At 52.0% G+C, this 22,679-nt stretch overlaps 1 protein-coding gene across 1 annotated transcript; it reads right to left on the bottom strand.

Moving 5' to 3' along the window:
- Nucleotides 1-4,848: 4,848 nt before the first annotated feature.
- LOC135577674 (cilia- and flagella-associated protein 52-like) lies at nt 4,849-21,239 on the bottom strand. The gene is made up of 13 exons (XM_065047801.1): nt 21,065-21,239; nt 20,196-20,332; nt 19,545-19,673; nt 18,537-18,636; nt 17,965-18,081; nt 11,811-11,911; nt 10,691-10,861; nt 8,978-9,126; nt 8,166-8,311; nt 6,835-6,986; nt 6,109-6,211; nt 5,835-5,946; nt 4,849-5,172 (listed from the first exon to the last, which is right to left on the bottom strand). The coding sequence occupies exons 1-13, from the start codon at nt 21,104-21,106 to the stop codon at nt 4,997-4,999; spliced, it is 1,635 nt and encodes a 544-aa protein (XP_064903873.1). The 5' UTR covers nt 21,107-21,239; the 3' UTR covers nt 4,849-4,996.
- Nucleotides 21,240-22,679: the final 1,440 nt, after the last annotated feature.

The following is a 22,679-nucleotide window of genomic DNA, read 5'->3' as shown; positions in this document are numbered from 1 at the left end:
CTCTCCTCCTTCCCCCCAGCCCCTCAGGGCGTCCCCAGCTGCTGACAGGGTTCCCCAGAGCATTCTGCCCCCATCTCCCCATGGAGCTCCCCAAAAGGCAGAGCTTGGGCTCCCCAAGGACCTGTCTCCAAGCCTGGGCTGGCAGCAGCTGCTCAGAGCCAACAGAGAAAGCACAAACCAGCACGTCAGGGCAGGGCTCAGAGCTCCAGCACCCCCGGGACCCCCCAGAGCCAAGACCCCTCTGGCCACCACCTCGCCTGTCCCAGCCCCGCTCTCCTGGCAGCAGAGGGAGCAAGGCCACCCCCGATGGCCTTCAAACAACATGAGCCACGGACTCGCTTCTGATTTTTAGCATCTTGTTTAGACAGATTAAATAAAACTAAAATCAGGTGGCAGTTCATGGCAGATGCAGAAAATCACCTGAAGGGAGGAAATTCAAAGCAAAGGCTGCAAGTTTGGGGTGTTTTTTTCTGTTTGGTCGGGTTTGTTTGCCTCTCTGTGCCCAAGGAACCTGCGTGTTTGGGAGCAGAGGGCATGGAAATCCTGTGCGCAGTGCTGCAAGAGCTGGGGACTTTGCTACAGGGAAATTAAAGGCAATGAGCTCCCCCAGCAGCGCCAGAAACCCTGACCAGGGCAGGTCCAGCCCCTCAGCAGCTCCTCTGAGCGCTTTGCAAAGTTTCATGGCAGCAGCAGTTTAATTGCAGCAGCAAGTCCCTGGGGAAATGTCACCCCACAGGCGTGTGTCCCTGAGCACAGGGGGCTGCCACGCCAGGATCAAAGTGCTGTCCTGTCCTTGTCCCTAAAATGGATGCAGGTCCGCAGCACACTGGCCTGTGCCCTGCAGGGATGTGACATGCACTCAGCCACAGGGCCTGAGGCCACGGGGTTGGGCTCCCATGGCACCATCCCCTGGTGGCACCATCCCCTGGTGGCGCCACCAAGACCAGCACGGCGCTCACTCTTGGGCTCCGTGAGGGTGGCCGGGACAGTGAGTTCGCCCACCCAAGGGAGGTCAGAGCTCAGCTGAAGGCAGGAGGTGGGTGACGGCAGTGGGGCTGGAGGGACAGCGGGGCTGGGGGCATTTGGCAGGGCAGAGCAAGGCCCATGGGGAGGACGTGGCACAGGAGAGGGTGCTGGGAGCTGGGGGTGCTGGGAGCAGCAGGGGGTCCCAGTGAGTGTGGGGGGCACAGGGTGCAGGTGGGATGTGCGGGGCAGGGGGTGCGGTGGGTGCGGGAGATGCCGGTAGGTGCGGGAGATGCCGGTGGGTGCTGGAGGTGCCGGTGGGTGCTGGAGATGCCGGTGGGTGCGGGAGATGCCGGTGGGTGCTGGAGGTGCCGGTGGGTGCTGGAGATGCCGGTGGGTGCGGGATATGCCGGTAGGTGCGGGAGATGCCGGTGGGTGCTGGAGGTGCCGGTGGGTGCGGGAGGTGCCGGTGGGTGCGGGAGGTGCCGCTGAGGCACTGCACCACCGCGTTCATGCAGCAGGTGTTCCCGTGGTTCCGCAGCCCCTGCGCGCTCATGGCCCCGGGCGGGCGCTGGGCACCCCCCGCCGCCGGTGCCGGTGCCGCTGCGGGGCCGGAGGGGCCGGCCGGGCGGTTTTGTGCGCGGCCGGCTCCTCCCCCGGCCGGGCTGGGGCTGCGAGCGGGGAGAGGGACGGGAGGAGGAGGACGAGGACGAGGAGGACGAGGGAGCGGGAGCTGCCCCGGTGTCCCCAGCATCACCGCGGGTACCCCAGCCTGATGTCCCCAGCATCACCCCAGGGTGTCACAGCATCGCTGTGGGGTGCCCTGATCCTGCCACCTCGGGGTGCTCGTAGCTGGGACAGTGGCACAGTGGCCACCTCTGCACCCTCCACACTGAGGTTTTGAGACCTATCGAAGCTCCCTCCACAAAGAGCCACAGAACAAGGGTGGCCACCCCAGCGCTGGCACAGCCCGGAGGCTTTGGCTGCCTCCTGCCCAGCCCACACCAGCTGGCCCCATGTGTGGGTGCTCGTTTGGGGTCCGGCAGAGCTTGGCTGGGGAGCGACAGTGTCACCTTCCCCCCCGCCGCAGGGATCAGCCCCTGAGCCTTCCCTATGTGCCCGGGGGGACACAGGATGGCTGAGGCCACTGGGTCAGCTCCTCCTCCCCACCTGCAGCGCCGCCAGCAGGGGAAACCCACTCTGGTTCTGACAAGCAGTTTTCAACCGGATCAGTCCCATGGTCCAGCTGGATCCGTCCCACAGCACCACGCATGTGGCACCGGCTGTTTCTGAAGCAACTCCCCTGGACGGCAACCCGGTGGCAACGTGTGGTTCTTCACCCAGCTCTGAGAGACTCGCAGCCCCAACCAAGTCCAGCCGTGTGAGGCTGGGACCCGCCTGTCTGTGCCAACAATCTGGAGGTGAACCCTGGCCCGGGTTGCTTTGACAGCTGCCAGCACTGCTGAGATAACAGCCCCAGCGCTGCCCTGTGCCCGGGAGCCTGGGCACATCTCGGGCAGAGCTGTCCTTAACCAGGGCCAAGGGGCTGGCAAGGGATGGAGTGGGAAGGAGGTCCCTGTGCCAGGCACGGGTGCCACTGAGTGTCACCTCGCTGCAGGGCAGGGGGTGTTGCAGAGGCCCCATTGCGGCGTGTGGCTCTTCTCTCTCCAGGGAGCTACAGAGGCTGATGATGATGTTGGGGGGGCTCCCAGGGGATCTGAGCTTGGCTGTGGGTGCTGCGGACTCTCTTCCATCCCTGCATCTGCCTTTCCCCCCGGAAGGGACAGCTGTGCCAGGCAGGCTCTGCAGCGCCTTCCCTGCCCCACAGACACCCTGGCCATGGGGATGTGCTGCAAGCCTGGCCCTGGATGCAGCTGGAGGTGATGTGGGTTCCGAAGAGATGGGGCAAAGTGGTGGAGGAAGGGCCAGGTGGTGCTGCTGGATGTCACAATCCCTCCTCCCATGGGGCAGGGTGTTGGTGGCAGGGACACAGTGACCTCCCCGGGGATGCCAGGCTGGTGGCCGCCAGCGGAACCTGAGCGGGGCTTAATGCTGGATTGAGTGGAACCAGAAATCCAAAGCAGTTTGTCAATGAAAGCAGGAAAAGCCTGAAGAAAAAGCGAGGGGAGCCGGACAGTGAAAGATGCCGGAGCCAGACTGAGAGATCAGAAACCAGCATTTGTTGGAAGGAGGTTGGTAGAAAGCAAGACCCGATGAACACAGGAAAGGGAAATAGTCTAAAATGCGACAGTGGAACAGGCACGTCCCAAAGCTCCAAACCTGCCTGAATTAGGAAGTGTTAGATAACGCCAGTGGCTCTGCCGGGTCCCCAGCAATGTGCCACAAAGTGCAGCAGGTAACAGCAGCGAGAGCCTCTGAACGCCCTGCCACGCTGATGCGGGGAAGAAAACCAGCTCCCATCAGCCAAGGACCTAAAACCCTGCTGGGGTTCTTCTTGAGCAGCATCTTCCCAAGCGCCAGGGCGCAGGCAGCGATTCCTTTCTGACAGGTACCGCCAGTCCATTCCAATCCAAAGCGTTTGCAGGTTGGAGCGGGCGCCAGGAATGCTCGCTATGCTGATCTGCCTTTCAACAAGATCGTGTGTGCGACCTTCCCCCTTCAAACCGTTCTGAACGCGATGCCTTCCTGTTCAGGCTGAATCCAACATCCATCGGTGCTGCAGCATGCTGCAGACTTGGGAGCAAATTTGGGGTGGGGAAAATGAAAACGTCCAATGCAAGCAGGGGAGGAAAACGGTTGCTCGCTATTCTGGAAAATTCCGTGTTGTTATGGCACGAACTGTCCTGGTGCCTCGGGCACCAGACAGATGGAATGGATAATTAAAGACACGGAGAGTTTTGGTTTGATCAGGGAGACACGGGGACAGGACAGTGTTGGAAACGTCTCCTCTGCCTGGGCAAGAGTCTCTGCCCCAGGGAGGCACTTGGGTGTCAGGATAAGCTCAAGAAAAAAGCCTGAGCAGGTCTGAGCTGAGCTGTTCCAGGCCCGGCAGAAATCCATTGTCATGCTGCCAATCACAATAACAATAAAAACAAAGGGAAAACGTGGTCCCCACTGTCTGGGCTTTGCCATCGGACAATGTTTTCTGTATTGGAGCCGCTCCCGTCCCTTGGCACAGGCTGGAACACCCGTGCGGCCGAGGGGAAATGTGCTTTCAGACACCCCGTCCCACTGCCGCAGGTTGTACCCGGGGCTGAGCTGGGGAGAACCGGTGGGGCTGGGAGACTGGGCATGGTCCAGCTCTGCCTGTGCTCTGCCTGTGCTCTGCCTGTGCTCTGCCTGTGCGCTGCCTGTGCGCTGCCTGTGCGCTGCCCGCGCGCTGCCTGTGCGCTGCCTGTGCGATGCCCGTGCGCTGCCTGTGAACTGCCTGTGCTCTGCCTGTGCTCTGCCTGTGCTCTGCCCGTGCGCTGCCTGTACCGCTGCCTGTGCGCTGCCTGTGAACTGCCCGTGAGCTGCCTGTGCGCTGCCTGTGCGCTGCCTGTGCGCTGCCCGTGCGCTGCCCGTGCGCTGCCTGTGCGCTGCCTGTGCTCTGCCTGTGCGCGGCCTGCACCACTGTCTACACGCCTGTCTGCACCACTGCCTGCACTGCTGTCTGCACTAAACACAGCAGACTGAATTGAAACAACAAGTTATTCATTAAATACGAGACAGGAGAGTGCAGAGAAGAGGGAGTCCATGTGAAAGCAAGAGAGAGCCCACAAATGAGTAGACGTACAAGGCAGATGATGCTGAGACGGGCAGGAAAGGCGGCAGGAACAACGCAAACTGTTACAACAACTGCCAAGGTGATTTTCGGAAGTGATGAATCCAAAACAAGCAGCAAATTCTTAGCTCCACTGAAAAAAATTGAGCTAGAAAGGGTATCTAAGGACCTGGTAAATGCATACCAGGGAGCAGAAATATACTGTTTACTCTAAGAGAACAACCGATTGACAACAAACTGAGTGGTAAGAAAAGAGCATTTCCAGGGCCGGCCGGGGAAGCAGCAGCCCAGCAGCTCTGGCACCGGCTGTCAGCCCGAGCTGGGCTGTTTCCAGATGAGGACGGCACCGTCCGCGCTCACGCTCACCATGTACTTGTTCGCGGGGCAGATCTTGAGGCGGGTGATGTTGCCGCTGTGGCCCACTCCCACGTGAGTCACCGTGCCCTCCTTATAGTCCCACAGCTTCACCAGATGGTCGTCACCACCTGCGTCAGGCACAGAGGAAGAACAAACGATTACAATGACAGGGTAAGGGGTAATGGGACCAAGCTGGAACACAAGAGGTTCCACTTAAATTTGAGAAGAAACTTCTTCTCAGTGAGGGTGCCAGAGCACTGAACAGGCTGCCCAGGGGGGTGTGGAGTCTCCTTCTCTGCAGACATTCAAAACCCGCCTGGACATGTTCCTGTGCGACCTCACCTGGGCGTTCCTGCTCCATGGGGGGATTGGACTGGATGATCTTCTGAGGTCCCTTCCCATCCCAAACATACTGTGATACTGTGATACACCGAGTTCTGCTGCTTTTTGTTCCCCGCTCCCAGGCAGGGGAACGCTTCGGTGTTCCTAGGAAGAGCAGGATATGTTTTCTTGGGCATTATGGCAAAAACTGCTTCTGTTCTGCTGGGGTCAGTGTCCAGTGAAGGGCTCAGGACCTTCACCAGCAGATCCCAGTGAGCTACAGCAGCATCTTCCCAGTCTGAACTACAGCCTGAACCACAGTATTTTTCTTCGGTGATTCATGTTCTTTTCCCCTTTAGCTGACCCCTTTTTTCAGCTTTTTCGCACTGTACTGAGATCCTTGGTTCACTGCCTTGCTTTTCCTGGTCTTAATACGACCTCCTTTCTCCAGCTCCAACCACGCACTCGCCTGTGACAAAGGACGCCCCGTCCGATGTGATGTCCATCCCGTTGATGGAGCTCGACAGAGAGCCTTGCACTTCTCTGATTGCGGAGCCATCGAGCACTTCCCAGTACACAATCTAGAGAGCAGAGCAGAGCGGGGCGCTCAGCTGGCCGTGAGCAGCACACGGGTTTCAGCACCGCCCTGGGACACAACCTGCTGTGCAGGGACAGGAGTTTCACCCCAGAACCAGCGCCAGACCGTGTGTTGTGCACTGCAGAGTTCCTGCTGCTTTGCTCACCTTTCTGTCTGTTCCACTGGTGATGATCTGGTACTCTCTGCGATGGTAACACACGCATTTGAACAATGTGTTGTCTAGGATCATTTCTTTTCTCACGTAACGCCTGCAAAACACCCCAAAATGAGACAGAGCAACAGCGTCAAAACCCAAACTTTGCCTGCCTGGAATGTCTCTGCCTGTGCTGTACATCAGATCTCTCTCCTTGGATATTCTCAGGCACTGCTCTGAGTTCAGGGTTCCATGAAGCCCGTTAGGCTATCAGTTCTGTTTCCATCACAGCTGCCCTGTAGGACTCTTGATCTGCTGTCGTACGAAATGAAATGTTTAAACCCAGAATGCTTTCCAGGTGCTGTTCCCTATGCCAAGGTGTCCTCGGCCTTACCCCAGTGCAGAAAGTCTGCAGATCCGCAAGAGCTCGACACGAGTCACAAAGTTCTGGAAAACAGAGCTAGTGGCAAACTTGGGAACTCACCCGCTCCACCTTGGCCAAGCAGGATCCCGCACAGGAAAACAACCGCAGACAAAGGTTTGTCTGAGCTTTTCTGAAAAGCTTCTCGAATTGGAGGTTCTACATTCCCTGACCCGATTGTTCTTTCTAGAAGTTTTTATCTCTTAGTGCTCTTTTTCCCCTCCTCCTCGCTCTGTGGTGTCCCAAACCGGGCACAGTGACCCTACAGATATTACCAGCACTCCAAGTGCCTTCGCAATACTAATCTGTCGCCTTACTCAAGATCCCAGATGACGCACGTTCCATCCAGGCTGGCTGTGACACCCTCTTTGTCGTTCTTATTAGTCTTGATGCAGGACACGGCACCTCTGTGCTCCTTCAGAACTTCCCTCAGCTTCTGGGTTTTCTCACCAATATTCCAGATCCTCACCTGAAAATCAGCAACACACATCTGCTCTGGTACCAGCTGGTCCTGCCGGAGCTCAGGAGGAGCTTTCCTGAACTCTGCCTTTCTCTGCCAACACGTACAGCAGCTCAGTCCCAACCGTCTCCATTGGCCTGTGGGTTATTGGTGCAGCTGACCTGTGAAGCTCAACTGAGTTCTCCACAGTGTAATCCACTTGCTTCAGGAATTCGTGGCCATCAACCCCAGGCCTTGGTTTTGCCAAGTGCCCGCTCTCCCATGCTTCATTTTACACAGCTCTTGATCAGGAAAAACCACCCAGTCCACGATCTATTGCCAGTGGTGCTTTCAAGATCAAAGCACAAAGCTGCTGCAATGGAATAGAAAGGAGCTACCCGCTATTTGTCCTACAGAGAATGCCAGGAAGGAAATACAAAACAGCTCTTTAAAGCTTCGATGTGAAACACGTGCCTGAAAGCACCTCTTTGCCCTGTGCTGGTAACAGCCAAAATCTTTCTGCTTTGAGGCCTTGATCCTTCACACCTTGCACGTCCTGTCCCACTAGTGCCAAACATTGCAATGTCTGTTCACCTCGACGTTCCACTAAGGCCAAATCCCAGGGAAAATTTAGACATTTAGACACGGGCATCAAAGGCAGAGAAGAGCTGACCTTCCACGCTTTCGAGGCTGATGCCGAGTTCCCGAAGGGATCTGGATGTCCAGTTGCCACTTGCTCAAAGCTCAGAGCATCCCGATCCCTTCAGCAACCCTGAAGTCACAGCTTCCTGAGGACTGATTCTGACAGAACCATTGGCATCGCAGAGCAGCTTTTTTGTGTTCCCAACGAGTACTGCAAGTGCGCCCCTGCGGTTCTCCTTTCTGCTTCACCAACCGTTAGTTGTAATTCTGTCTCAGCTGCACAAATACAGCCAAATAGAGGGGAGAGACAAATGAACAAAAAGGATGAAGAGCATATTCTGCATTAGAAGGATTTCCAAAACTGCCATGCCAGAAGAAATCGGGGCACTGTTTTACATGATGCCCTCTGAGAACAACAGCACATCTCAAAAGCTGATATCTTTGAACTCAGTCCTTGGCTCAAGCGGCAGCTCAGAACAGCTCCCGTTCTGACTGAGCACTTCCAGGCAATTCGCAGGCCCTGTGATGAGCGCACGAAGCTGCTCCAGGTTTTGAAGCACAAATTACCTGCCCGTCACCTCCTCCGCTAATGATCTGTTTGCAGTCGCTGGTCGCAGCAATTGCCGTCACTCCCAGGTTATGGGCGTTGTTGATCTCGTACATTGGCTCTCCCGTAACGGGAACGAAGGCGCGGATTTTCCCGTCATTCCAAGCTGATGAACAGAAAGAAAGAGACTGCCCGGGTGCACAGACTTTCCTCACACTGTTGTCGCTCTTTCCTTTCCAAACCAACCCCTTTTTATAAAGAAGTTCCCACATAAGGCCCACACTGTTAGATCACCAGCATACCCGTGAAAACCACTGTGCTGCAGATGAGCCCGCAGAGCTACGGTCCCAAACACACTGTTGAAATGTAATTGCTTTTGGATTCTGGCTGTGGACAAAGTGGTTTGGTAACCATGGGGAGGCTGCACGGCTGCTCTAGGACTGCAGGAGTCCCTGTGTCAGCAACTTGCACGTGGCGATGGACGGCGGCTTTCTGCAAATGTGCTCTACATACATCACAGGTGAAGCTGCTGCACACAACAAGGTTGATATTTTAGAATTAGGTAATTTAAATAAGACTGAACCGCATTCTGGATTGCCGGAATTCACTGATCCAAAGCAAGGTCTCCAGCCCTTGCCTTCTACCCTCACCGCAACTGCAGCACCAGGACAGCGGGGCTGCCAGCAAAGTCCATCGCACCAGCTGCCAGCAAAGAGGCCTTTGGGTGTCGCCATGAACTCCATTTAAACGCTTTCCCAATTTAATCTTCTCTTCGTTTTAACATACTGATGTTTATTAAGTTGAGCAACCGCGGCTCTGGACTGACCATCACCTGAAACGATGACCATGCCGTCCCTCGTCACCTCGACCGCGTGGCGGGTGACGTTGGGGACGGTGATTCGCAGCCGCTCCAGACGTTCCGGCGTGTACCACACTCGAATGTCGTTTGTGGAGCAGGTAATGAACAAGTCCGAATGTCCCCTGGAGAGTTCAGAGAGGAGAGGGAACGAGGAGGGGCACACAGAAACGCTCCTTGCTTTGTCACAGCTCAAATCAGCCTCCAAAGCTCGGCTTTGCTAACCTGCAGCTGGGATCTGCCCCACAGGGATCCCCATGGCTAAGACAAAGGCCTTTTTTGGAGGATCACCTTTCTCACATGAAATTCCCCTGGTTTGGGTTCTCTTCAAAGATTCATTTTAAGGAACAGTTAAAGTTAAACTAAAAGAACTCTTTCTGCTGAAGCTGTGACGTTTATTCCCCATATTCAATCTCTAAACAACTTCATGTGTTCTATAGAATAGACACAAAAGTGGGTGTAAAAGTGCTGACTGCCCAGGTTTAACATCAGCCACTAACAGCAGCCTCACATTGTAAAGATGTCATTTGTTATCTTGCTTACTGGATGATTCCCATTCAACAGCGCTGAAGGCAATAGAAATGATGGCAAAGTCTGTTCATAATACACTTGTTATAAATGTTGGAATAAAACAAGACCTGCAGCATTTCAAAAGCCATGGGACACAGTGCTTTGAAATAAGCTCTAAGCCACTCGTCCTAGGGATGCAACAGAAAGTGACATCTAGAAAGGTACCGCGAGCTTTTGTTCAACAGCACCATCAATGCCCAGAAAGATGAACCAGGACAGAGAAAACCGGCACAACACAAGTGTGGCCTCTTTCAAGCCCAGCTTGCACGGGTGCTTTATCAACCAGGATAACATCAGCAAGTGAAGGATTCTGAAATAAGCCAGAGCAGGGAAATTAAGCCCGTATTTCCCCATCAGCAATAGGCTTTGTTCAAGAGCAGGCAACAGATAAGAAGTTCAAACATCTACGCAAGGATGTAGTCCTGTAGTCCTTACAGTCAGCACTAATGGCTGTGACACAGGCGTGTCAATCAGCGGTATCAGCAGCACATCACCCTAAAGCTCCACCTGATTTTCTCATTAAATGAGAAGATGTGGGTTTGAGGCTGGCGGCAGGCAGGGAGGAGCGCTTCCTGCACCCTGCACTCCCTGCACCTCGGTGACATCTGATCCTTTGCGCTGGGCCGAGAAGCGAAGCAATAAAAATACGCCAAAAATGTTCATTTGCATCAAAATCCCATTTTCCATCTGGAGAGATGATCCGCTGTGGGTTTAAAAAAACAAAAGAAAGAGTCACGATGCTACTACCCAGGAAGGGAACATTTGCTGTGCGTTCACAAGACAAATGCAGAGCGACCCTGGGACAAAAGGGGGAGGCTGCCATCCCTGCCGCTGCCCAAACATCAATAATTCAGGTCTTTTTACTTATCATCCTTTCTGCAGATCAGTGATTTTTCCAGTGCTCCAACTGAACTGCTGCCTTCTGCTTTGAAGCAGCTGCTCACCGTCCCCCCGGCGTTTTTTGGGCAGGTGACAGCATCGCCCGTATCAATCATCCCAACAGATGGTACCAGGCTCTGGGTTCCTGTGGTAAAAGCTGCGCACACAGGCACCCTGACCTCAGCGGCAGCTCCTCAAGCTTCTGCACCAGCCAAATACAGCCCAGCCCATTATACTCACTCAGGAAAAACAATGTCGTTGACGGCTTCGGTGTGACAGACGGCGACCAGCTCCTCTTTAAATGTAGCGTAGGCACTGCGGTGCATCTGGCCTTTATTTGTCCCTAGAAAGAACTGGTCGTCCCGACCTCTACACGTCAGGGAAGTGACAGCACCTTCAACTCGCATTCTCCTGTGCAAAGAAAGCAAAGGTTTGGCCATACATTGACCTCGAGGAACTTTCATTTTCCAGCTTCTCGAGAATTCGACTTTCGCTGTTTCCCCAAAAAGCTCCGCACTAGGCTGTGATATCAAGATGCAAGAGCGTGGGCAGGACTAACATTCCATTCCCAGTCACGTTTCCTACTTCCCATGATCTTGCCCGTCCCACCTGCTGCTCTGCCAGGGCTGGCACAGGCAGCGCTTTGGAGACTTGATTTCCTGCACCAGGGCCTAAGGTAACAACAGCTTTGTTGATATTCTTGCTCAAGTGCACTTCAATATCCCACTTTCAAGGATATTTCCAGACAGTTTAGACCTTCTGGGAATAGTTTCAGTCGTACAAAGCTAAGCTTGCAGAACTGTACACTTGAAGGGGATATTCAAGCAATGCCAAATGAGTAGGTGTGAGCCCAATTTTCAAATCACGTATGGGGAAATGACGCCTGCAGCTTTCTATCTGGTATGCAGAAAAAAGCCTTGCAAATACTCCAGCACTTCCAGACACGTGCCTATAAAATTAGCAGAGCCCTGCTTTACAATCCCATGACCCCCAACAAACCCTTTTGGAGATGGCAACTACTACTCTTTCTCACCCGGCGTAAATAAGCATCATTCTATTGACTTCAACAAATCTGTCTGGCTTGGCATCAATTTAGGATCTGACTCCTACTGCTCCAAAGGAAACAACAGTCATTTACAAGGAAGGATCAGAGGGCACTTCCCTGCAAACGCACGCAGTCATTTTCAGTTTGCTCCAACCTCATGACGCTGGAACCAGACCGTGTATTGTGTCTGCAGGACTGAAAAACTGAGACTGACTTGGATTATGCCTTTCCATAGAAACGATTGGTTCTCATACCGTGACCCTTTTGGAGGAATTGTCACCTCTCCCCTCCTGATTCTTCCACCTACAAACTCACTTCTTTACTTGGAAGTCTGAGCCTGTACAGAGAGCTACAGTCCCTTCTCCGGTGCCGACTATTAAACCTCCTGTCTTCGGCAAAAGCAAAGCTGTGACTCCCTAGGAGAAAACAGGATGAAAACGCAATCGGATGGGAGCAGAGGCTCCTTGCTGCTGCAGCCACGCTGAACAGCACAACGGAGTCTCTACCGGGCTCCCGACGGCGGTGCTTATCTCACTCCAATATGGCTTTGGCAGCATTTTGTCACTGACCTGGGCTGAAGAGTGGCTCTCTAGAGGGAGAAGGGAGAAAAAAGTTATTAATTGCAGGTCTAGATGAACTAATACAGTACGAGGAGCGAGCAAACAGCATTATCTTGGATTCTTCAGAGCAGCTGGGACCACGTACAGAGCCTGACCTCATCGCAGCAAGCGATACCCACATCGTGGAGCGGCACTCGCGCTTTTCCTTCCGCGTGTCCTTCATCCAACAGCCACGAAAACAACAGAGGATACAACTCAGCTTCAATGGTCTTTCCTACAGCTCTTTTTAGGATGATCCTCTGCGTCTCAGGCCTCTCTCTCTGCCTGAAAGATGCAATCCCATCTCCCACCTATTAGGAATCAAATACGTTTGTCACAGGAAAGCTTTGGAAATGAGTCAGCCCATGGTCAACATGGGTTTCTGCTGTTACTGAGCAGAGCAGATCAACGGGAGGCCAGCCACTGGAAAAGGAGAAATGCTGTTCGGTGGATAAAGTACCAGGCTACAGGAAAAAAATGCATGACAACAACATCAACAAAAAACACCCAAACAAATGAAAACAGTCCTCAGCCTTCCACAAAATACAAGTGTAAGAAGAGTCAGATCTGCTTCAGTTCTGCCACCTGTGAAGTAATATTACTGTTCCATGTACAACAGATTCATTCTTGAAAATCACCAAGAGACTCCAAGATAGGCTGCCAGAGGAGTGAAATGACTTCTGTGGGGTTAAATCACAGTATCACAGTATCACAGTATGTTTGGGATGGGAAGGGACCTCAGAAGATCATCCAGTCCAATCCTCCCTACGCTGGACTCTCCTGATATTCTAACTTGGGAAAATATCCCTACGAGCTTGGGCGAACTTCTGCATGAGTGAAACGGAAAGGACAAAACCATGAAATAAAGGAGCTTTGTGCCACCAAACTGGAACTGAAAACGAAGTTCCTGTCCCAGAGGCGCCTGCAGAACCTGTGGCCGGTGGCTGTTCCGCCCAGACAGACCCGCAGGGACGGGCAGGAGCTGTTGGACTGACACCGTAAGTCACAGTCCAGACTCCAGCAGCATTTGCCGCTCCCAGGTTCATAAGCACCATTGCCAGCCCTTGGGATCCCACCAGCAGGTTCGCAACGTTCAGATTGTTTCTCCTTTAAGCCCGAGCCATTACGGGAAAACAACAATTTCTGTTTGGTGGTGGCTCTTCGGGGAAAAACAATGCCCAGCTGCAGCATTTAGTGTTGTGAAAGCACCAAGAAGTCAATTCTCAAAGAGCGACCAAGAGGCGACTCAGAGTAATTCTGTATTTATTCCCCAGGAAGAAACCCCTGTCGTGGGCTTGACTTGTGACTGGGGAACACACACAGATGTCGCTGCTTTAGGATTCAAAGTCTGACATCTAAGCAGCACCCCCAGCCTTCCTGTGCTTCTCAAGCATTAATCTGGCCTAAGCCCGGGAAATGTTCAGCATTTAACACCTTCAGAGGGTTTAGAAAAACCAAAGCCACAAAGTGTTGGTTTTGTTCGCGGAAAGGACTGAAGGGCTAAGGAAGGAGAGAGAAGAAGTGAAGAAAGAAGAGAAAACAAAATGGACATCTGAGCTGTTTAGACCCAGAAAGGACACGGAAAAAGCCACAGGCGAGGTCTGATGAATCTGGGAAAATTCCTTTGCTTCGATTATCCACGCAAATAGAAGCAATTGGTTGTTTTTAAAGGCTTGCTTATACGTTTTAAAGGAAAAAAACCCAAATCACCATAAGCGTTACTGTGCATTCCAGCGCTGGCAATGCAGGCAGCCTCACACCTACCTCCGCATCGGCTTAAAGACGATTTAACTTGAGGATCAAATAACCATGGGCTGCAGAAAAGAACCTGACACACGCTCTCCCGCTCTGTGATTCACCAGCACTGAGCTCCCCGTTCGCCGGCTCCAGCAGCAGCACATCCGCAGTCTCCTGATGGGTGACAAACACGACCTGCGGAGAGGATCTTCTGCCACATTCTCACAGCGGCAGCGGCGCCGGGTTTCGTGCAAATATTCTCAGCAAACGCACAAGAACAAAGGGATTCTTTTGCATTAGAAGGACGATCCACAAGCAGAGCGGTTTCTGAGCAATGCTTCTGGAAACTTCCTCCGAGGCGCTGGCAGCGTTTGGCCAGTCCCCTGTTATCACGGGCCCATCACCTGGCTGCTGAGCTCCTGGTCTGCGGTTTTGCCTGTAAAATCTTCCACCTCAGACGCCCTTTGGGTTCAGCGTTATGGCAGGTGGCAGCATTACAAATGCAACCTATGACTACGGAGTTTATCTGATTACAGCTGCCAGTGCTCTTGTAGGTGAAATGCAGAGTCTAACGTAGGAGGTTAAAAATATCTCCATTCATTATTGACTGCTCACCCAAAGAAACCAGCGCTTTCAAGTACGACTATAAATAAAAACCCCATCAGACCTGCAGCCTGCCCGGTCCCTTCCTGCAGGGATTCCTGCTCTTTGTCCCACTCAGATCTCTTGCAAAGTTCTTGAGCGCTCTGTGAACTCTTCCAGCGCATTTCCTGTCAATATTTATTTCTTTTTACAATGCAAATCACTCCAACTACTTCTGAACATGCGTTTGCAATTGTACATCCCTCTTCACATTCCAACGGGTGCCTTACAGCTCCTCAGGCCCGCGGCAGGGAGCAAAATTAATGCTGCTGTTTATTCCAGTCTTTATACACCTTAGAGACAGGCACTAGAACTTCATTCCAGGTAGATGGAAAACAAGTTGCTTCATCATAACAAACTATTTTGCCACTCCTCTTCAAAACAGAAACCAAGAAATCTTCAGATCGTGTCTATACAATAAACACGTTCTTATGTATCTAAAGGCAAAGTTCCTTTAAGGGTGCCCCACCTTGTTTTCAATAGAATCGCCTCCTCACCCCGCAGTATCTAAACCCTTTACAGATGTGCTCGGCGTGGGGTGGCTGTGGACTCCAGGTTTGCAGTTTCATGCTTTGCCACCGGATCGTAATTCCCCGGTGCAACTGGTGAACATGGGTTGCAGAGGTTTGTTCTCAAACACAGACAGCATTGCAATGCGTGGCTCCGGAGGGGAGAAGTTTTGGTACAAGTGCTAATGCAAGGTACATTTTCAAGAAAGACACACAAGATGTCTTGGTTAGCAACGGGATGGACTAAATTGTGTGGAAACAAGGATGCAAATAGTTTTGTTTTGATAAACGCTGTGGTTTTGACTCGAAAAAACATCTGCAAAATACCTCTTTCGGCACTGGAGGTGAGGCTACAACTGGAAATTTCTGCCGTAAAACACGAGATCCTACGTGTGTCCAGCGAGCACTTGTTGACAGTCCAGTGACAAGGCGTGATTTGTGTGCAGAGATGTGCAGGGGGTGGGCGGAAAGGGAATCACAGCACGGAGCTGGGAAAGAGAGCTGGAAAGTATGAGAGGGGATCTGTGGCCGAGGCACTGACAGTAACTGCAGAGAAAAACGTCCCAGCGCCTTCCCAGTGACGGCAGCAACACGGGTTTGCCCTGGTGAATTCCCCTCCTCGGGCACAAGGGAAGCGCATTGGGAAGAGCGAGGGAGAGAGCAAGAGGAGAAGGGGTGACGGGGCTGAGCGCGTCTGACCGAAAAGCCTGTGAACAGGAACGCCTGTTTGAAGCGGGAGGGGAAAGGAGGAGACTGGGAGGACTCCTCGCTATTTCCATCCAACGGGAATGTCTCCTTTTCTCTCCCGGCTCCCCCAACGACCAGTGCCACATCCTAAGAAGCTGCCACCACATTACAGTCACAAACCCAAGCTGAAGCCAGATTAGCGCCTACCAGCTCAGGGCTCGTCCACAAGGCTGGCAGGCGGCTGTGATGAGACCCACTTCTGGATCTTCCCTTCTCCTCAACACCTTGTCAGCCTCTTGCACAGTCAAGGGGCCTGTTTTCCCTCAGCTTTTCACTCTCAGAAGCCATGTCAGCTGAAGCTCATGATGCTCCAAAGGTCTCTGCCACAAACTGCCGTTCCTATGGATCTGCCTTACGATAAAACCCCTCACAGTACGCACTGGACTGTGCTCTGGCTTTGAGCCTTGGCTTTTTCTTTTGGACCCCCAAACGGCACAGCATCCTGCTCGTGACCCTGCCTGACGGCTTCTTTAGCAGTGCTCTCAGAAGTGTATTTTTGGTGAAGTTTTGTTTCAAGTGCATTTGGCACCTTTCCCTCAGCCCTGAGGACACGGGAGTTCAGGCCCTCGGGTGGCTTCAAGCAGGGGCTCTGGGCGAGGTGCACGTGCTGCGAGATGGAGAAGGACTCAAAGCACGCAGGCATTGGAAGGGGAGGTGACAGTCACCAAGACCTTGGCCTAAGAGACAGCACAGAGCAGCCACGGGTCCTGCGTGGACGCAAAGCCCTGCAGGGGGGCAGCCGGACAAGGGGCTCAACCACGGCCAGTGCGGGTGTCCCCACACGGGGACACACCTGCAGCGAACTTACCATTGCCAGCAGGAAAACAAAACACACCCATTCCTGTCCTTTAAGAGGGACACAGAGAAAAACTACTTGCATTCCTACAATATAAGTGGGAAAAACAAGTAATAACTTCTCCACCCTTCTGGAACAGATAAACATTGAACTGTGTTTCAAAGGATTCAGTGGGTCCAAGTTATCCCGGAGACACCGGCCTGCATTTGTAACGCAATAAATATTTCATCTGGAAGGGGCACGTACATGGTTTGGATGCACCTGTCCAAGCAAAGTTCAGGAGGTTGAGAGAAACAAGCCCAGAGGAGCGTTTTCTTCGGGGCTGACTGCTGAACTGCTCTTACAGCCCCTGTGGGCTTGTGCTGCTCTCAGAGCAGATCTGCTGCCCCGCAGGACAGCGGCCCCGCGGCATCCCCACCAGCACAGCCGGCCCTCCCGCGGCAGCGCTGCCCCTGCTGCTCGCTGCTGGGCGTGCTGCTGACGCAGTCGCAAAACACATCCCAGCTTAGGCAAGGGATAGACCGAGACGCTACAAGAAGCCTTTTCTAGCACCAAATAACGAGAAATCAACAACAAGTGTTGTAGCTGGTGCCGATTGTTTTATCATTACAGCTGCCTGCATGCAGAATTCTTGTACGACCACAGGTCAGAAGCTCCTTATTCAGGAGATAACTCCTGTTTGAGGATGCTCAGACCCACGAGTCCCAATTAGAGACAAAAAAAAGCTCAGTTAAAAAACCCTTGGGGTTATGAAGTCAAGAACTCAGAAGTCAAAAAGCAATAGAATCAATGTACCCTGTGCAACCTTGTTTTGTCCAAATTGTGCATACGCATTACAATAAACTCTTGAATTACATGATTTATACTGCCTTTTTCAGTAAGATCTCTGCCTCATCAGTGGCAGAATCAGAACAGCAAAAAGACGAAGGGAAGTGGGGGAATGGGATGGGGAACAAACACAAAAAGAAAAGTTCAGTCCAGACAGTTTAACACATTTGTGAGATCTGACTATAGGACCTTACAGCAGTAAGTGCGGGAAAGCCTCTCAAACAAGCGCTTCCACCAGCCTTCCCAGGAACGTCCTCTGTCTCACTCCAGCTCGTATCTTCTTAAAAGAAGCAAAAAAGTCAGGAACTACTCCATTTTTATTACTGTTTTTCACTTTCTGTGACGTTTACCAGATTAATTGTACAAGAGTTTGTGGGATGACACACGAGATTCAAGTAAAACCCAAATTCTGAGCCAAATGAAGCTCAACGAAGGCAGGACAATGGGCTCAGCCTTCAGCATCAAGACCGAGACACAAGGAACTGACAGCGCAGGAAAAGCGTTAGTCTGAGAATCCGCTTTGTGATGGTTCTCCCGCAGGTTGCTCTACCTTCAGTCACTAACAAAGAGCAGGACAAGGACAGAATTGGAGTCACAGAGCTGCTACTCACCATGCTCAACTTCTTCTTCTGGGGCCCACAGGCAGTCAGCACCTTGCTGCTTGTGTTCACTTTCAGGACATCTCCACTCGTCGTGCCAAGATGAAAATCACCATCATCGTCTGTCATCTATAAGAAAGCATAAAGAAAAAGAGATCACGGTCTGGATCCTGAGACCCGTGTCCCACGCCTGACACTGGGCTGCATCAACAGCTTTAGTTCAGTGCATTGCCAAGAGTTCACCTGGGGGAACCCAGCCAATGTTTCTGTTCCATCACACGCACAGATCCAGAACACTGCTGAGCGCCAGACACTTTCTAACCAAATCTAGATCATATTTGGAAGCATAAAAATACGGGTGCCGGAGCCCGTGACCGTAATACGTGCTGCTTCTCTTGAGGAGCATCCAGAACACTCTTTCCCAGAGGCCGTGGGAGATCAACGGCCATGGCCAATGCTGAGGAACTTCACTGCCATCACGCGCTTGGGACCAACATTTCCAGCATTATTAGAGAAACTCGTGGTTCTTCTCTAGTCTGTACAGAGTTTCTTAGTTTAGCAAAGTCATCTTGGCTGAAACGTACCTGAACACACACGCTGATTCCTCTCAGTTGCCCCGCGTAGCATTCAGATGGATGGATTGTTTTAGTTGCTGTATCGAGTTCCCACACTCGAATGGTGAAACTATAAGAACAAATAGAGTGGGATCAAATCCACAGATGCAGAAACCTCCAAGTTTTTTCAGTACTACAAGAAGTAAAAAGCCTTCACAAGGCTCCATTATTCTGATCTTTCAACACGGAGAAAAAGAACAATATCAGAGAAGTCTCTTATGGAAACTTTTTCCGGGGAAATCAAAAATCTTAAGGCTTCAGCAAAAACATATGTGAGGACACTTTCAACTCTTTTCTAGTGCAATTTAATTGACGATGTCAGAGACGATGTCATATCTTTAAGCAGAGTCACCCTTACATTTACCAAAGTGCTAAAATTGCAAAGGCGAGCACTCATAAGTGCGAGTGCAGCCAAGAGCATCCAAAGCCGTCCCTGATGTACAGGGAGGTGCAGGCCCTCAACGCGTTTAAACGTCAGCCTGGATATATGGGCGCTGCCGCAAATCCTTGCAAAACGCGACGTTTTGTACAACTTTTGTTACAAGCCAGTGACCAACTGTACATCACATCTGGTGAGGACAGGAGATCATCCAACGACCGGCAAGACATCATTGTTTCGACATTAATTAGCCATTGTTCAGGGGCACTCATTGACTGCTTTTCTTGTGTAAACACTGGCAACTAAATATGTTAAACACCGCACGGGGAATGCTGAGTACAAAATCCTGCTATCAGGAGCAGAAGGGACGCACGTGGGCCCCTGTGTGCTGCTCTGAAAACATATTGTTACATGGAGAACAAGCAGAAATGCCTTAAAGCTACAACCTGACGGGTATTCATGAGTCCATTCAGAGTGAAAAGAAACAACACAAGCACACAGTTGCTGAAGTTTCCTTGTAGTTCAATAAAGACTCTTTGTCAAAGGAAATAGGGCCAGGGGTTCTCTCGCTCTGCTCGTTCCTCTCCACAAACCCTTACTTTCCAGCAGTGACAAACACCTCGTCCCTGCAGCTGCAGCACATGACGACGTTGGCATTGCCGGCGCTGCGCGGCGAGGCCGGGCTCCCGCACACAGCCTCTCTCTTACTGACGTCCCACACCATCACCCTGCAGGAGAAGAAAGCCTTGAAACAGCTTCGCTTTTTGACACTGCTTGGAAGTCAGTTACTAAAAAACAAAAGCAAGACAAAGCCTCTTGTCCTGCAGTCTGTTCCTACCAGGACACACAACAGAAGTAACTTTGTAGAGATTCTACCCAAGAAAAAACTTGTCACCAAAGTGTGGAATTGCAGTTTACATCCCCTGCTCCTGAAGCAAGGCTACGTGGATTTATCAGATTCCTTCTGCGGAGCACGACTCAAATCATACAGAATCACAGAACAGCTTGGGTTGGAGGGACCTTCCCAGCTCCCCAGTGCCCCCCTGCCATGAGCAGGGACATCTTCAGCAGCTCAGGGTGCTCAGAGCCCCGTCCAGCCTGGCCTGGGATGTCTCCAGGGATGGTTCAGCCACCACCTCTCTGGCCAACCCGGGACAGGCTCTCACCACCCTCCCTGGAAAAACGTCTCAGGCCGCCCATAGAATCTGATTCTCGTCAAAAATCTTGTGCCAAGAAGCGGAAATCCTTACCTGCCGTCGTCCTGGCCTCCCAGGGACACAAGATAAATGCCTCTGGGCGAGAACGAGAGTCCCTCGACTTTGCCCTCGTGCAGCGAGAGCCGAGCAAGTAACTCCTGCTTTGGGAAATCCCAGAGGATGACGTCTGCCTGCGGGGCAAAGCAGAAAGGGGGGGATGGCAGAGCATGAGCTGTAACTCGCAGGATCAGGGAGAACAACGTTCTCTGGCAGGAAAGTTGTTCGAAGGAGCCCAGCCCAAGCTTCTCTGCAGCCCTGGGCACCCCTGACACAAAGAGGCTTCAGACTGGGTGCTGTAAGAAGCATTATTCCAGCTGAGCACTTGAGTAGCTCTGCTTCATTTCAGCACCTACATTTACCCTGAGACACTGAGTATTTGACTTAGGTTTTAAAATACTGAAAGCACTAAAACCTGATCCCTTCCAAGTGTCTTGAGCTCTTTCAAATAGGCAAAAATAAAACGAAAAGAACTTGAGAGGTCTGGAAATGCAGGTAGGTACCTGTCAAGGGCTTTTGAAAGTCCTAAGCAGCTCTGGAACTCAGGTCTCACTTGAAATAAACCAGCATTTATTAATTAATGTCTAATGAGATTTTGGCTGCCACACACCCACAACACTTTGGATAAAAAGGACTGGAACTAAAAATCCCTCAATCCTAGGGAGACTGCTTCATGTTTTACAAAAACATAAAGGCACATCCAGCAACGGAGTAACTACAATTTCCCATTCCCTTCAACATCTTCCCATTGCAGATATTTATTTTCCAACAAAAGAAAAAATAAACGCAAGGTGTTCCCACCACTGGCAAGCCAACTCCAATTTCTCTGGTCAATACTAAGCGGTTAAAATCAGAGCATTACCCACCTTGAATCCAATGCAGGTGACTTGTCCTGAAGCGACGTACATCCCATCCCTGGACACGACAACGCAGGACACGTTATCGGCGTGGCCGTGCAAGAAACTCTGTTTCTTAGTGTCCAGGTGCTGAATCACCACCGTACAGCCCAGGGGGTACAGGATGTGCTCCCTGTCGGGTGGCAGATGAGGCCACAGGGAACATGTCCTGCAAGAGAAACGGGTGAAAGATCCGCTGGCTGCCAACAGTTCAGGGGCTGCAGAAACCACTGGCTCCCCACGGTTTACCTCACAAGGCGAGGGGGGGGAAGGAAAAGAACCTTCCAGTTCTCCCCAGAGCTGTTCAGCAGAACAACCCCGTGTCGAACAGCACGGTCACCCTTGGAATAAGTGATGGCCAAAATGGTTAATGTTGAACAAATCGAGTAGGATTCAATTATATTATGCATATTGTTGTAAGCAGTAACTGCGCTTGTGCAAGTTTGATTATGTTTTGTAGAACCTTGTAGTAGTAGTTAAGCCAATGCCTGGATTGCCTGGATGGTGCCACAGATAACAGGACTCCCGGATGGTGCCACAGATAACAGGACTCCCGGATGGTGCCACAGATAACAGGACTCCCGGATGGTGCCACAGATAACAGGACTCCCGGATGGTGCCACAGGTAACAAAGTTCCAGAGACGGAAATTCCCAGCGTGTGAACGAGCGTATAACATATATAAGCACACACGAAAAGTTGAGTGGTGTGCCTGTTGGCGGAACTGAGCTTCCCCCGGTCACCCAGCGCTGTTTTGCCTAATTACCGCTTGCTAAATAAAATCGATTGATTGGCTCAAAATCAATTTATTGGCTCTTATTTTTAACAAATTTTGGTGCCGTGACTCGGATTAAGGATCTCTGGGAGGGACTCCTAAACTTCAGGGAGGCGCCCCGTCCCGTTTTCAGACGGCCCTGGAGTGGACGGAGGATCGCCCTGAAACCTTCACCTCCGAACCCTAAATTTCGGTAATTAGGCAAAAGAATTGAACCCCGTAAACCTTTGTGCACGAAGAACCGGACGAAGACCCCGGGGAGGGTAAGTATAGAAAGCAATTCCGTTCGGTTGGGGTGGGTATCCTGGAGTGTGCATGAACGAGACGCCCCCCCGCTTGGGGAGGAAGCGAAGTGAGTGTGGACCCTGCCGTAAGGCAGGGCGGGACTCTCTAGTAGTGCGGTTCTCATAGCCCGCGAGGGCGTGAGCCACGAACGAGGGGTGCGTGTGTGTGTGTGAAAGAAGACACTCCGGAAGATGGGACAGGGGAAGAGCAAGCCTTCTGATCCCATGGGGAAGGGACCCAAGGAGAGGTTACCGGATATTCCCCGAGATTCCCCATTGGGCCTTATGCTCAAGAACTGGGAAGGTGCAGCTTGCACGCGAAACAAAGGTAGGGAAAAAATGGTTTACTATTGCATGCATGTCTGGGGAAACCAGCAGATTAGACCAGATCGTTTATTTTGGCCAATTTTTGGGTCATATGAGAACTGGATTTGTCAGGCCCTAAATCTTTACCAACGGCACCAACAAGGGCCGGGCGCTGACATTAAGTGGCCACAGCAGCGTCCTAACTGGGATAATCAAAACCC

This window comes from Columba livia, unplaced genomic scaffold, assembly GCF_036013475.1.
Source record: "Columba livia isolate bColLiv1 breed racing homer unplaced genomic scaffold, bColLiv1.pat.W.v2 Scaffold_133, whole genome shotgun sequence".
NCBI lineage: Eukaryota > Metazoa > Chordata > Aves > Columbiformes > Columbidae > Columba > Columba livia.
This window is presented reverse-complemented; position numbering and strand designations above follow the sequence as displayed.